At 36.7% G+C, this 14,610-nt stretch overlaps 1 protein-coding gene across 1 annotated transcript in view; it reads left to right on the top strand.

Moving 5' to 3' along the window:
- Nucleotides 1–13,824, top strand: part of LOC104868224 (zinc finger protein 14) — a 28,368-nt gene extending 14,544 nt beyond the window's left edge. Inside the window, exons 2-4 of the mRNA XM_033758698.1 lie at nucleotides 7,983–8,109; nucleotides 8,304–8,364; nucleotides 9,805–13,824. Coding sequence (XP_033614589.1) covers nucleotides 7,983–8,109; nucleotides 8,304–8,364; nucleotides 9,805–12,040 — 2,424 coding nt within the window. The 3' untranslated portion in view covers nucleotides 12,041–13,824. The remainder of the gene's footprint in view (nucleotides 1–7,982; nucleotides 8,110–8,303; nucleotides 8,365–9,804) is intronic.
- The last annotated feature ends 786 nt before the right edge of the window (nucleotides 13,825–14,610 follow it).

Below are 14,610 nucleotides of genomic sequence, written 5' to 3'. Positions count from 1 at the left end.
GCCTAGCACCCAGATTTTTGGTACTGGGCTGTAGTATTATTTATGGCCCCCAGATATTCTAGGTATTGACATACAAGGAGGATCAGTTGATCACAAAGCAGCTATGTCATGTTGGCTTAGTACCATCAGTAATAATTATAGTGTCAAACACAAACTGGAAAATGATAAACTGTAGTAACTAGTACACATTTAAACCTAGGTACAAGATTTATATTTATATACCAAGATCTAAGCCAAATAGAGCAATTTTACAACTTTTCACCATAAATAGTATTGAGCCATAGTAAGATAAGGGTAAATGGTACAGGTGTGGTAGTATGAAGAAAAAAAGAGAAAAGAAATAGACTATGAAAATGAAGTAATGGTAGATAGGAGGAAGGAGCTAAGATTGATGTTGAAGGTCCACTGTTGGTGGGTAGTAGTATAAATTGGTACAACCACTATGGAAATCAGTAGAGATTCCTCAAAAAACTAAAACTACAGGTTCCATTCAATCCAGTTTTTCCCCTTTCTAGGTATTGTCTCAAAACAGTTAAAAGCATCATACCACAGTGATATATGCACACCTCTGTTTATAGCAGTGCAATTTCTAATATCTAAATCTTGGAAACAGCCCATATGCCCATCAAAGGATGAATGGATAAAGAAATATGGTTTTGGTATACAATGTAGTACTATTTTGCCATAAAGAACTACATGAGACATTTTTAGGTAAATGAATACACCTTGAGCACATAATTTTAAGTGGAATAAATAGGACACGTGCTTAAATACCACATTGTTTCTCTTGTGTGAGAAACCCAATGGGTAAATAAGGAGCAAAATGGAGAATAGATGTTGGAAGTAGAAAGAAAATATTCAAATGGGAAGGGGAACCAGGGAGAGGGGCTAGGAAGGGGATGAACAGAACAGGGATAAAAATTATGGAATGAAAATATTCTGTAAATGGGGAGAAGAAGTGCTATAGGGAGTGGAGGTGATCATTATGTATGGAAAAAATGTACCAATAAACATTTTTTAAAATAATGAAATTAAACTGATAATAGTCATTTGTATTTAACATTTTAAAAGCATGGCATGTAGAGTCTATTTTATTCCATAAAATGCTTGAATGCATATAAATACAGTAGACCCCAAAAGTCAAGAGGTCTGCATTCCTAGAGCACCTGTGAAATGTGAAAAACCGTGTATTTCAGAAAAGGTCAGAAAAATACCTATAAATACCTATTTTTATAGTTTAAACTGTAAATATACTATGTTTCCCACAGTTATATAACTTAATTCCATAAAATACTATATGTAGTACTGTAATAATTTAGTTTAATACTAGTGCAACTTCTTCCTGGGGCGTTTTAAACTTCTTCTGGCACTTGGGTTCATTGCCAGAAGCCTTAGAAGGTGCAGGGCATTTTGCTGGCATCTTAGGGATCTTTAGGCTTGAAGAAGAACAAAACCAAGAACACTCAAAGATAGCAACATGTGGTATAGCCACCTGTTATGATGTAGAGCACTGGTGCATCTTCAGAGATGGGTTACAGGGCAGCAGCCAGTCTGCAGCAAGGACACCTTGATAACGCTCTCGGATTGGCTGCATCCAAACCTCCTGCCCCCCCATTGCAAAGAATATTTGTTGTTTCTGAGAGATAATAAGGGTTTCTCTGAACAATTCTTAGTTAGGTTCTAAGGAAAAAATTGTTAATAACTGAGGCCACAAACTCGGTGACTTTGTTGGGGTATACTGTAGTATACAATAGAATATCATTTCATCTTGAAGGACATCTTGCCATTCATGACATATATTAACATGGAGATCATTAAGTGAAATGCTCCAGTAACAACAAGATCAATTTTACTTCACACCTACAGCAGTCGGCTAAACAGGAGAGAGTTCAGTGATGGTTGGCATGTGTAAGGGTTTGAAAACTCAGGATAATGGACAGGTAAAGTATTTCTCTTATATATTACAAACAGGTTATAGAGATCTAGTGACTGTGGTGACTGTTATAGTACCACACATAGGTTACAGTCACGAACAGAGTAGTTTCTAGTGTTTCTTTTTTTCCCATTAACTTTATTGGTACATTGTAGGTATACAATACAGTTACATTTATCATTAGGATCTTGTACCTTTACATGACAGATCTTGGTTCTTATTTTTTCCCCATTTCCCTGCCCTCCCTTCACCTCTCCACCCTTCCCTATTTACAAAGACTTTGTTTCCATGTTTTTCCTTTTCTCATATTTTTTCTTTTCCCTTCTTTCCTTTCCCCTGTCCCTCCCACTTCCCCTACTCCTTTAGGCCTTCTCTTACTATTTCACAATATCAGTTATACATTTTGATCCTTATTTATGCTTTTAGTCTCTAACACTAGAGAAACTATTTGGTATTTACATGTGTCCTATTTATTTCACATAAGAGTATGGGCTCAATATGCATCCACTTAGCTATAAATACCTGTAGTTTCTCATTCTTTATGGCTGAGTAATACTCCATTTTATTTTTAAAAACACACACATCTTCTTTATCCAGTCTCCAGTTGATGGGCAATTGAGCTGTTTCCAAGTTTTAGCTATCAAAAACTGTACTGCTATAAACATGGGTGAGCATATATCACTGTGGTATGATTCTTTTAATTCTTTTGGGAAGATACTAGTTTCTAGTGTTTTTACCACATCCTCAAAAATAACTATTAGGATTATAGATATACTAACTAGGCAAATTGTGAGAGTTATTTCTCAATATAAACCTATATTGATACATTCAATTGTACAATTCCAATATATGCACTTTTTCTTTTCCCTCAGTGAAATGAATTAAAAATTATCAAATTTAGCAAAGTTCAGACAAATGTCTGAACATTCAATTATCTACTGCATTTTTAGAATATATAGTTTCTGAAAAATAATTAGAATATCTTAACTAAATTTATACTTGATTCTTTGAAAATGTGAAAGAATTGCTTTGGGCATGTGATTTAGGATAATTGACATCAATTATCAGGGGATCCAAGCCATGACCATAAGCTATATATTTTTTCAAAAAAATCTTCTATATTTGGGGGTATTTAGATATATTTTACCTTTATAAATATGGCATGTTGTTTGCTATTTATTAAAGAGTTGGGGTTTTGAATGCATTATGTAGAGATTCCCATGTGGCTTTTGGACTCTGACTGTGGGTTCCTACATAACTTTAGTTTTGAATTCCATATAGAGATTTATTTTTGTCATTGACTTCATATAAATGTATTGACACTGACTGAGTGAAACAGCAGTCCATTTTGTGAATTCCACTGGTTACCCATGCCAGTAATTATATGGCTTTCTGAGGGAAAGAAAATTGGGAAAACACCCCCACATTAGTAGGTATATCAATCTAGATTAAAATAGCAAATGGAAATACTGTTTTTCATTGTGTGGCTGCTACCCTTGCTGCTGGTGTACCATTCACAAATGAAATGTTGGTAACAGTTTTTGTACATTGCAGCACCCCCAAATATAATATGAAAATATTGTTAAAATGTTGTTTACTGATAAAAGTATTTTTCACAATTGTAAATGCTTATAAAGCCAACATCAAGGCACTTGCAGCTTAAATTTCTAGTAAAACATAGAGAATGTAGAAGTGGACAGATGCCTGCATGTCATTATTGAGGGTTCTGACCCTACCTCTAAGATGCTTAGGATTTATTGTAGAAGGCAGTACCTGGGTTAGTACCTTGGAGGTGGGTGAAGTGAAGATATGGTTTTAAAAGTGTAAACAATATGTGAATTTTCAGGTACAGAGCAATTTTGGGGGAGTTACACTTTTTGAAAATAGAGGAACTTTTGTGATGTTTAGCATTTATTATAGAAATGAGTACTGGGGTAAGTAAATGTGGTGAAGTCAAGAGGTAGTTTTAAATTTGTAAACAGGCTGGGAGTGGTAGTGCACAGCTGTAATCCCAGCACTCAGGAGGCTGAGGCAGGAGAATCTCTACAGGTTTGAGGATAGCCTGGACTACATAGTGAGTTCAGAGCCAGACTGAACTACAAAGTGAGACACTGTCTCAAAAAACAAACAAAAAAATGTAAACAAAGCATGTCATTTTTTTCCAATATTCAACTAGAATTGTGAGGGAGTCACCAATGCACGGAAAAAAGTGAATTATTTCATTTGATTAGTTGATGTGAACATTTTATCATATGACAATCAGTTTTATGACATCATTGTTTGATTTTTCATTCCAGCATGAGGTAATAGACCCCTGGCCTTATGTATGCTAGGCAGACACTCTACTACTGAGCTACAACCCATAGCCCTATTTTTAAATAGAGAATAAGTATTTGCAAGGTTTAAATCCATATAGATTAGCTTAAAATTTTTTTTTCTACTTCGTGTGAAAACTCAGAAGAAAAGCAATGGTCCTTCTTGTTTAGTAGTAAAAGATTTGGATTTTGTATCTGTCTCATTTAAGTTCTCTGTGTTGGTGAGAAATAGGCAAAAAATAAGAACTTGGTAGCACAAACTTAAGGCCAGTGACTTTAAGCTGAGACTCATGTTAAAAGGCAAAGGAGCCGGGTATTTAGCTCAGTGGTTCCGCCGCCTTCCTTGCAAGCTCAAGGACCTAAGTTCGATCCTCAGTACCAAAAAATAAATAAATAAATAAAGGCAAAGGAATGGCATTGCAGTTTGTCTTGGTGTATCTTGGCCTGCAGAAGTCCCTGTATCTGTGTGTGTAGAAGAGCTGCAGAAGGACTTTGTTGTTGTTGTTGTTGTTGTTGTTGTTGTTGTTGTTGTTGTTGTAGAAGGACTATTGACCATGACAAGCTTCATAATGCTGGAAAACAGGTATCTCACATGCACATAGATTTAGTGATGCGTGTTTGCTAAAGTTGTTATTGGATTCAGTGAGTCTTTTTCTGGAAAATGCTTGGTTTTTATTTTAAAATGCTAATGTTGTCAGACCATAGTTTGTACACACAAAAAATATCTGAAGGGAATCCTTAGAGAAGGATTAATTTAGGTGCTTTAGGTCAGACACATGCAGTGGATTTTTTAAAATTGATTTTACAATATGTGTCTCATACACATAGAAGAAGAAAAGCATTCTGTTGGTTCATACATTTAAGGACGTTAGTTCAAGTTGTCCTTGTTGTTAAAAAAGTAGCGTGATAGGAGGAAGGTGCCCCCCATCTCCTGGCAGGCACCACGCAGAGTACAGGGGAAGTCTGAGAGGAAGGGCTGGGGTACAGACACAGTCCCTAAGCCCATTCTTCTATGCATGATTCAGACCCACAGAGACAAACATTTTACCAGTATGGTAAGAATCTCTCAAACTAATCACATTCATCGTGGAGCCTAAGTATTAGATGACTCCAGGTCAGACCTTTTCTGTGGTGAAATTAATGTTATGAAGGTGAGAGGCTTTCAACATCTGAAGAGGACACTGGAGTACACAAAGTTCACAGGGCTAGAACCTTAAGTGTTCCTGCTTCACAGGGAAGTCCTTGGTGATCAGAAAAGTCATTGGTTGGGCTGTATTTCAGTTACCACCCTTGCCTTCATGTTTAGAAATATCTCTGTGGTCATCAGAATGCAGATTTTTCTTAGTGACTTTGAAAGAAGTAGATTGCCTGTTTGAGACAGTTGAAATATTTCCTTTCATATGGATTCTTTTGCATACTACTACCATTTTACTCCAGTTTATATATGCAATAGTTACATTGTCTTTTCGGCATGTTTTTACTATCATATTATGCCAGCTTTATTCGTGAAATAATTGTATTCTCTTCTAAGTATGTTTTTCCCCTCTTTGGCTAAAAATAAGTAGATTGATAGATAAGTCTGTGCAATATACCCCAGTGACTTATTCAGATTTCTACCCTCTGAAAACATTCAGCTCCCCCCCCTTTTTTTTCCTTCATTGTGTCCTGTCATTTCCTGGACCTATGGTCTTTGGGGTTTGGAGTTTGGGGTTTCCTCCTTTAGACTTTGAGTCTGGAAGTACAAGGATACACTAGTGACCCCATTTTTAAGGACAAAACATAGGCAGAGCCCACTGAGCAAACTAAGACAGTGGCAGCTCTTCAATGCTAGGAGAAAAATTGCTTCACAGCTATTCCCTTATTGTAAGTCAAATCAGCATCCTCGGAGAAAGCCTGTGTGAGAAGGGTTTGGTTTCAGCCTGTCATTTGAGCTTCTCCCAAACAGATAGTCCGTTTTTTTCTCTTGTTCCCCTTGGCTCATAAGGCAGCAAATGAAGCAGCAGTGCATCAGGAAAGAAGCATTGGTGCTGTGTAAACTGTCGAATCAGGCACCCTGGCCAGGGATGAGAATCTTCTTTCTGGTACCCAAGTGAGAAGCTCCCAGTGTGTAGCTAAGAGCCACTCCGGCTACCTCAGACTGACTTGCTGTGTGGAGTTTATGTACTACAGCGTGCACAGAAAGGACACTGGGAGACCCTCATTCCTGGAAATGATGAAAGCGCAAGGCCCAGTGACTCAGGACAGGAGTGGATTTTTTGAAAGAAGCATAATATCTGGCCAGAAGAAGACAGAATCAACCTTGGCCAAACCTGGGCCCCTGCAGCAATGAGCGGGTATTTGTTTCTATGTATCAGTAGCTGCTTGTATGCACTTGGGGTTTCCAGAAACTCTGTGTTGGGTTGAGGCAGCTGCCAATACCTAGTCATCCTTGTCCAGTTGAGGTGACTGCAGCATGGCACAGCCCTGTCATGGGCAGCTGTGCCTGCAACCCCACCTCTCACCATGTTGTGCAGTGACAGTGGCAGGGTGGTTGGGAGATTCCTGGCTCATGTGGAAAATTTGTGTATGAGTGATGCTGTGGTGTGAGGGGTGCCCTGTATTTAACCCATCAGCAGACCTGGTGTTATGATTTGTATCAAAAATGAACCTCGGCTGCTCCATGGGTTTGGAAGCTGACTGGATTATGTGCAAACTATTCTCATCAGTGTGTACAACCATTTATGATTTCGGTAGATGAGTGTGCTCTTTGGATGGAGGGCATGGCTGGAAGTAGGTCACTGTGATGTGGCCTGGAACGTTACATTCCCTTTTCTTTCTCATCCCATATTTCTCTGCTTCCTTCCTGGATGAGTTGAGCAGCTTTTCTTTGCCATTCTGTGACTTCCTTGGTGCCAGTTATCATGAACTGATGCTTTAAGCCAAACTAATCCTTTTCGTCTTTTAAGTCATATGTATTAGATATTTTGTCTGTGGGATGTGAAAGTGGCTAAATGATAACTAAATTTGGTAAATATCTAGGATACAGCATTGCACAACATATTCCCTTAACCCTTGACCTCATAGTGATGGCAGTGAATTCTTAAATTTTGAAAAACTGCACCATGTTGCCAAAGGCATTGTAGGGTGTTTAGGAATCGCCTGATAATCTGAGATGTAAGATATTGTCTTCCTTACTCTAATTTTATTGTTCTTAGATGTTCTCCAATAAAAACTAGTATTTTTCATTAGCATTCCCAATTGTCATTCATGACTTTTACTTTTGCACTCAGTTATGTTTTTGTCTATGCCATTAGGTTCAAGGTTCAAAATGCTGTCGAAATATAATCAGAAAAGGAAGGAATCAATTTAATAAATAATAAATTGGGAAAAATATATTCTATGATCTGTGAGAGGTGTTCATCAGATATTTTTCTACCATAGTTTTTTTTTAAACTTGGATGCTGATCTTATAGAATCCCGATATAAACCACGCTTCAGACAGTTTTCAAGTAGAACTGAAGTTAACCAAGGGGAGACCCAGTGTTCCCATTCTGTTGTTGCTTTAGCATTGAATTCTAGTCTAGCGTCAAAATTCTTGTGCAAGTGTATATATGAATGGAAAATAAGTGTTTGATGACCAAAGCATGAATTAAACATTTGCAGGACTCAGACTCACTTCAGCTTTTTATGAGTAGATGTGAGATGTTTCACGTTGTCTCACTCTTCCTTCTGGATGTCTATGTCTGATGATTTAGGAGGAAGTATCCTTTGAGGATGTAGCTGTAAACTTCACCGTGGAGGAGTGGGCCTTGCTGAATCCATCACAAAAGAAGCTGTATGGAGATGTGATGTGGGAAACCTTTAGGAATGTGGCTGATATAGGTAAGGACAGTATCCTTTCTCATTTACGCAGTCAGCACTGGTTGTTGCTTATCACTTCAGTTTACTTCATCGGAATATGGAAACACTTGATGACTTTCCAGTCATGGTTACGTTACACTATAATTCTAACTGGAATCTCTGAATTTTTATGTAATGTAGTAACTCATCATTACATTTCTCTTTCTACACTTTAGGAAGAAACAGGGATAGTAAGAATATTGAAGATGAGTACAAAAATTGCAGGAGAAATCTAAGGTAATTTGCATTCACAAGAACATTGTTTCTTAAGAATTAAAATATTAATACCAAGCAAACTATACAAATGCAGCCAAGTTCCAATTTCTTTAATAACACATTTCTCCAAAGATGCAAATATGTTGATTATCTATAATCTATTTGAAATATTACAGTATTTTAAATGTAAGCAATACTGCCATTATTCCACAAGTGACATTAATGTAAAAGAATAAATAATTTTCCATCAAGATTATACAAATTTTATATGAAATTGAATTTAGGCATTTATTACAGGAGTATATAAAACGAATTTTGTGTTGACTGAGAGTCAAATTCAGGATATCTATATATGTGTATTTTCAGAAGACAACATTCAGGTCAAATGTATAAGGAAGGCTGCATGTACTTAACTGTGGTATATACATTCAATGTATGCAAAATTGCTATCCTTGTGAACATATTCAAAATCCAAATAAATGCTACTTTTTTTATAGTGATTTATGTCAAGCAGTTCTCCAAAGCGTTCAGTCTACTCATGTTCCAAAATATTAGAAGGGACATTTCCATAATGTCATTGTAGTGTAACATCTCTGAAAATGTGTATAAAGCTTCTTCAAAAAAGTAAAAATAGAAATTCCATTTTGTACTTTTCCTGGGTTTATTCCCCCCAAATTAAAGTAATCATATTACAGTAATGCATGTGTAGCCTTGTTTGTAGCAGTACAACTTACAGAATCTAAATTTGGGAAACACCTTAGATGTCCATTCACAGATGAGCTGATTAAGTAAGTATGGGATAGCCTGGGAGTGATGATGCATATGTGGAATCCTAGCACTTTAGGAAGCTGAAGCAGGACATCATACATTCATGTTCAGCCTAGAAACTTAATAACTGATGAGTCTTTGTTTCAGAATGTGAAATAAATAACTCAGTGCTAAACCCCTGGGTTAAATATCCAGCACTGAAAAAATATGTGTATACATGACAAAGAGTGAAGTGATGTCAGTTTCCAAAAAAGTGGATGGATATGGAGTCAATAATACAATTCAGACACAGAAATTTCAATATCATGTGTTATGTTTAGTATAAGAAACCCAAATTATGAGGTAAGGATTTAGTAAAGGACAGATGGTAGAAAAAAGAGAGGCAGGCATTTTGGAGAGGGTGAAGAGGTGTAGTGGAGGTGGGGGGATGGTCATGGAAAAAGGGTGAGAAAAATAACATACACATATTACCAATTCATCAACATGAAAGAGTTATGCTTTGCAAATATGTCAGTTATAAACTGCCAAATGAATACTGCTGGTTAGGTAAAAGCTGTTTCCAAGCATCATGCAGAGTATACGGTAAACTCATGATCATATATTTTTAGGTAGCAGCAAACCAGATCTCTTCCCAGTAAACCATTAAGAGATACTTTTAAATGTGATTGGTTATTTTATTTTATTCCTTTACAGCAGTGAAGAAATAGAGAAATTTGGTGAATATGAATTATGGTATCAACATGGAGAAATGATTTTCTGGACTACAGATACTAATGTAAACATAAAAACAGCTGGTACAAAACCAAGCGAAAGCCTTGGCTCTAGCCCTGTAATTGGTCATTCATCCCTATATGTACCCATCATAGCGAACACGGGATTCAAATCATATGAGTATCAGGGATTTGAAGAGAATCTGTCTAGCTGTAGCAAATATGGGAAAGCCTGCACTGAATCCCAGTCTTCTCAGAAGCCTGCAAATACAAATCCTGGAGAGAAACCTTATGAATACAAGCAATATGGAAAATTATACTCGTATCCCACTGCAGGAACTAACACTGAAGAGAACCACCCCTCTGTATATGAGCAGGATGTGAAAGTCAGTACACCCAACTGTGTTCAAATCTGGGAAAGAAATCACAGTGGAGTGAATATCTATATATGTACACAATGTGGAAAAGGTTTCAATTCTCATCAATTTATTCATACACACGAAAGAGCTCATATTGGCAAAAAAACCTATGTATCTAAACAGAATGGGAAATCTTTTACTAATAGCACTTCATTTGGAAATCAAAGCACTCACGTAGGGGAGAAATCCTATCTATGTAAGCACTGTGGGAAAGCTTTCAGCACGCACAGTGATTGTCAAAGACACGAACGAACTCACACTGGGGAGAAACCCTATGAATGTAAGCAGTGTGGGAAAGCTTTCAGAACACACAGTGATTGTCAAAGACACGAACGAACTCACACTGGGGAGAAACCCTATGAATGTAAGCAATGTGGGAAAGCTTTCCGGACGCATAGTGATTGTCAAAGACATGAAAGAACTCACACTGGGGAGAAACCTTATGTATGTAAGCAATGTGGGAAAGCCTTTAGCACACACAGTGATTGTCAAAGACATGAAAGAACTCACACCGGGGAGAAACTCTATGAATGTAAGCAGTGTGGAAAAGCTTTTAGCACACATAGTAATTGTCGAATTCATGAAAGAATTCACACCGGGGAGAAACCCTATGTATGTAAGCATTGTGGGAAGGCATTTAGCAGACACAGTAATTGTCAGATACATGAACGAACTCACACTGGAGAGAAGCCCTATGTATGTAAGCAATGTGGGAAAGGTTTTAGCAGACTTGGTACTTGTAGAATACATGAAAAAATTCACACTGGGGAAAAACCCTATGTATGTAAGCAGTGTGGGAAAGGTTTCATCAGATACAGTTATTGTCAAATACATGAAAGTACTCATATTGGGGAGAAACCCAATGAATGTAAGCAATGTGGGAAAGCTTTCAGCACACACAGTTATTGTCAAAGACATGAAAGAACTCATAGTGAGGAGAAACTCTGTATATGTAAGCAATGTGGGAAAGGTTTCAAGACACACAGTGACTGTCAAAGACATGAAAGAACTCACACTGGAGAGAAACCCTATGTATGTAAGCAGTGTGGGAAAGCATTCAGCAGACATGGTAATTGTCAGATGCATGAACGAACTCACACTGGGGAAAAACCTTATGCCTGTAAACAATGTGGGAAAGCTTTCAGCAGACATGGTGCTTGCCAAATACATGAAAGAACTCACACTGGGGAAAAACCCTATATATGTAAGCAATGTGGAAAAGCATTCATCAGACACAGTCACTGTCAAATACATGAAAGAACTCACATTGGGGAGAAACCCTATGAATGTAAGCAATGTGGGAAAGCTTTCAGCACACACAGTGATTGTCGAAGACACGAAAGAACTCACACTGGGGAGAAACTCTATGTATGTAATCAATGTGGGAAAGCTTTCAGTACACTCAGTAGTTGCCGAACACATGAACGAACTCACACTGGGGAAAAACCTCATGTGTGTAAGCAATGTGGGAAAGCTTTCAGCACACGGAGTCATTGTCGAATACATGAAAGAATTCACACTGGGGAGAGACCCTTTGTATGTAAGCAATGTGGGAAAGCTTTTAGCACACACAGTAATTGTCAAGTTCATGAAAGAACTCACACTGGGGAGAAACCCTATGTATGTAAGCAGTGTGGGAAAGCTTTCAGCACACCGGGTTGTTGTCGAAAACATGAAAGAACTCACAGCAGGGTGAAGCCCTATGTATGTAAGCAGTGTGGGAAAGCTTTCACAACACAGAGATATTGTCGAATACATGAAAGAACTCACACTGGGCAAAAATCCTATGAATGTAAGTAATGTGGGAAAGCTTTTACAACTCAGAGGTACTGTCAAGAACATGAAAAAACACCCTGGGGAGAAAGCCTTTGTATGTAAGCAATGTGGGAAAGTTCAGCACACAGTATTTGTAAGATGTGAAATAATTCACTGGCTATAAACCATACCTATGTAAGCAATGAAGAAAAACTTTGAGCACATTCTGGTGTTGTCCAATTCATGAATCATAAAGGAGACAAATGCTTTTTATGTAAGTTACATCAAAAAGCATTCAGTTATGCTTATAGATAATAAACAATTAAGAGAAATTTAACTGTGAATTTATAAAGTGACTTGCACTGACCTGAAAGGACATAGTGGGGAGAAGTCCATCCTTTATAAGTTCATGAAAAATTCAAGCCTAACCCTAACCTCCCAGGCCAGGTGTCTTCTTTCATTCTGTCCAGATATTTGGTACACAGTTGAGAACTCTGTTCTCGTTTACCAAGTTTGATTGATTTTGCCATATCTTCACAAATTTGAACATAAAACCACTCCTCTCAAGGATAGAAGAGGATTGTTAGCTTGCATATCTGTATGTTCTTTATCCAAGTTTCTAATCTGCACTCCTGATGTTCAGCAAGTAGTCAGACCCTTGTTTGCTGGTGTCTGAAGCCTTCATGTGCTGCTTTGTTTACTGTTCACTGTGCACAATCTGTACATGTTCTCTGATTTTTTCCTTGTTAGATGTAGGCAAATATGTATAAATTTATAGTTCCCATGTGGTAATTTAGTGTTTAAGTATTTTTCAATAAATTTATTTTCAAAAAGGGTTTTGGTGAGACAATAGTAACAATATAAATATCCTGGGAACACTCAAAACCTTTTAAAGCTGGGCAGTGGCTAAGAGTACCCCCGTGAAATCCTATACTACCTACTCTTGTCTTCTCCTTGAATTGCTTCTTTTGCTGTTTTTCCTAAGTTTACCATGTGTCATTGTCACTACCAGTATTCTTTCAGTTTTGAATCTTTGGAGTATTCAGTAAATGAGTACTATAGAACTTGCACAAAAATGCATTATATGTGGTTTATTTGTCTCACTGTATTTCACATGTGCTCATGTGTGAGTTAAGGGCAAAGGACTTCCTCATCCATTATGGTGATCACGTGGTTAAAGTTTTTTTCAATTTTATTTTTTATAGCTGTGAAAAAAAATCACATTTGCCTCCAGAAACAGCAGCACAATATATTTTCTGGACACTGGAATGAAGTCAGTGGTCTGTAGTTATTGGTATACTCCAAAGTATAAGATATGGCTCTGGAGTGTCATTTGATCATTTATTCATAAGTGTACTTACTACTAGTAAAGTCTTTGCACAATTCCATTTTCTTTGGCTATTTCCTGAACCAAGGTCATGGATCTTGTTTATATTCAGTGTTTTCTCTTGAAGTGCATATGTTTTGTTCACTTTTCTTATGTGTTTGTTGATTCTTACTGAGTATACAAATTCTTACTATATATTGTGCAAATGTTTTTTTAATTTCTTGTCTCTGTTGTCCATCATGACTTACATGATATCAGTAATTCTGATGGCTTCATGATTTTCTTCTGGTAAAAGAATTTTTGTTTACATACAAAAGATATTTGGTGGAATTCTCAAAGTATTGAAGTTTCTCTTTCCTATATCAAAATACAACTAAATTATTGTACATGGACTTTGATGAATAAAGTGCATCTTTCAATACAGGTACCAGTTTGTCCCTGCCTCTTTTATTAAACAGATGGTGATTTCTGCCATTTTGCTCAGTAAGAGCTCTATCATGAATCATTACTATTACCTGTGAGCCCATCAAAGACTCTTACTCTTGTGTCTCTCTACTAGAAGATCAGTCTACATGGAGGTTTTGAATCTCCTATATATTAAGCAGTGTAGCACTTTACTAGTTATTAGACATTTACGACATTTGTTATACTGAACACTTACAAATATTTTGCCAAATCTAAGGAAATTAGGATATGACATTTTTCTACATTTTTCTTTCATTATTAATGCTTAATTTAAAAAAAATGTTCATTACATATGTATTTTGATCATATCCACTCCCTATTTCCCTTATACCACCAGAAATTTTTTATATCTATGACAGGTGATCATCATTTTTTGTCCTTGAGCTGTACAATATTTTCATTGTTCTTAAATGCTCTAATAAAAACTAATATTTTATGAAGTTTAAATCATTTATTAATTTCCTCAGTGTTGTTATCTATAAAGTTCAGTTGTTTATGAAACCAGTTTCAAAATTCTATCAAATACAATCTGAGATTAGTTCCCTAAATATTAAATTGAGAAAAGATGTATTTTTCTACTATCTGAGTAGTTCATTAGGCATTTTTGAGATTTTTACTTGGATGTTGATCTAGGCTCTCTCTTTGAACCATGCTTTAGAGACAGTGCATGTAGAAAATAGATTAACCAGTAGAAGTGTTCTCATTCTGCTGTTGCTTTAGCAATGAATTCTAATCTAGCATCAAATTCTTGTGTGTGATGGGCATATGAATGTAGAGTGTTTGATGTCCAAGGCATGAAGTAAAAAAAATTTTTTTGTACCAA

Source organism: Fukomys damarensis, unplaced genomic scaffold (genome assembly GCF_012274545.1).
Source record: "Fukomys damarensis isolate Sample0158 unplaced genomic scaffold, DMR_v1.0_HiC HiC_scaffold_4, whole genome shotgun sequence".
Classification (NCBI taxonomy): Eukaryota; Metazoa; Chordata; class Mammalia; order Rodentia; family Bathyergidae; genus Fukomys; species Fukomys damarensis.
This window is presented reverse-complemented; position numbering and strand designations above follow the sequence as displayed.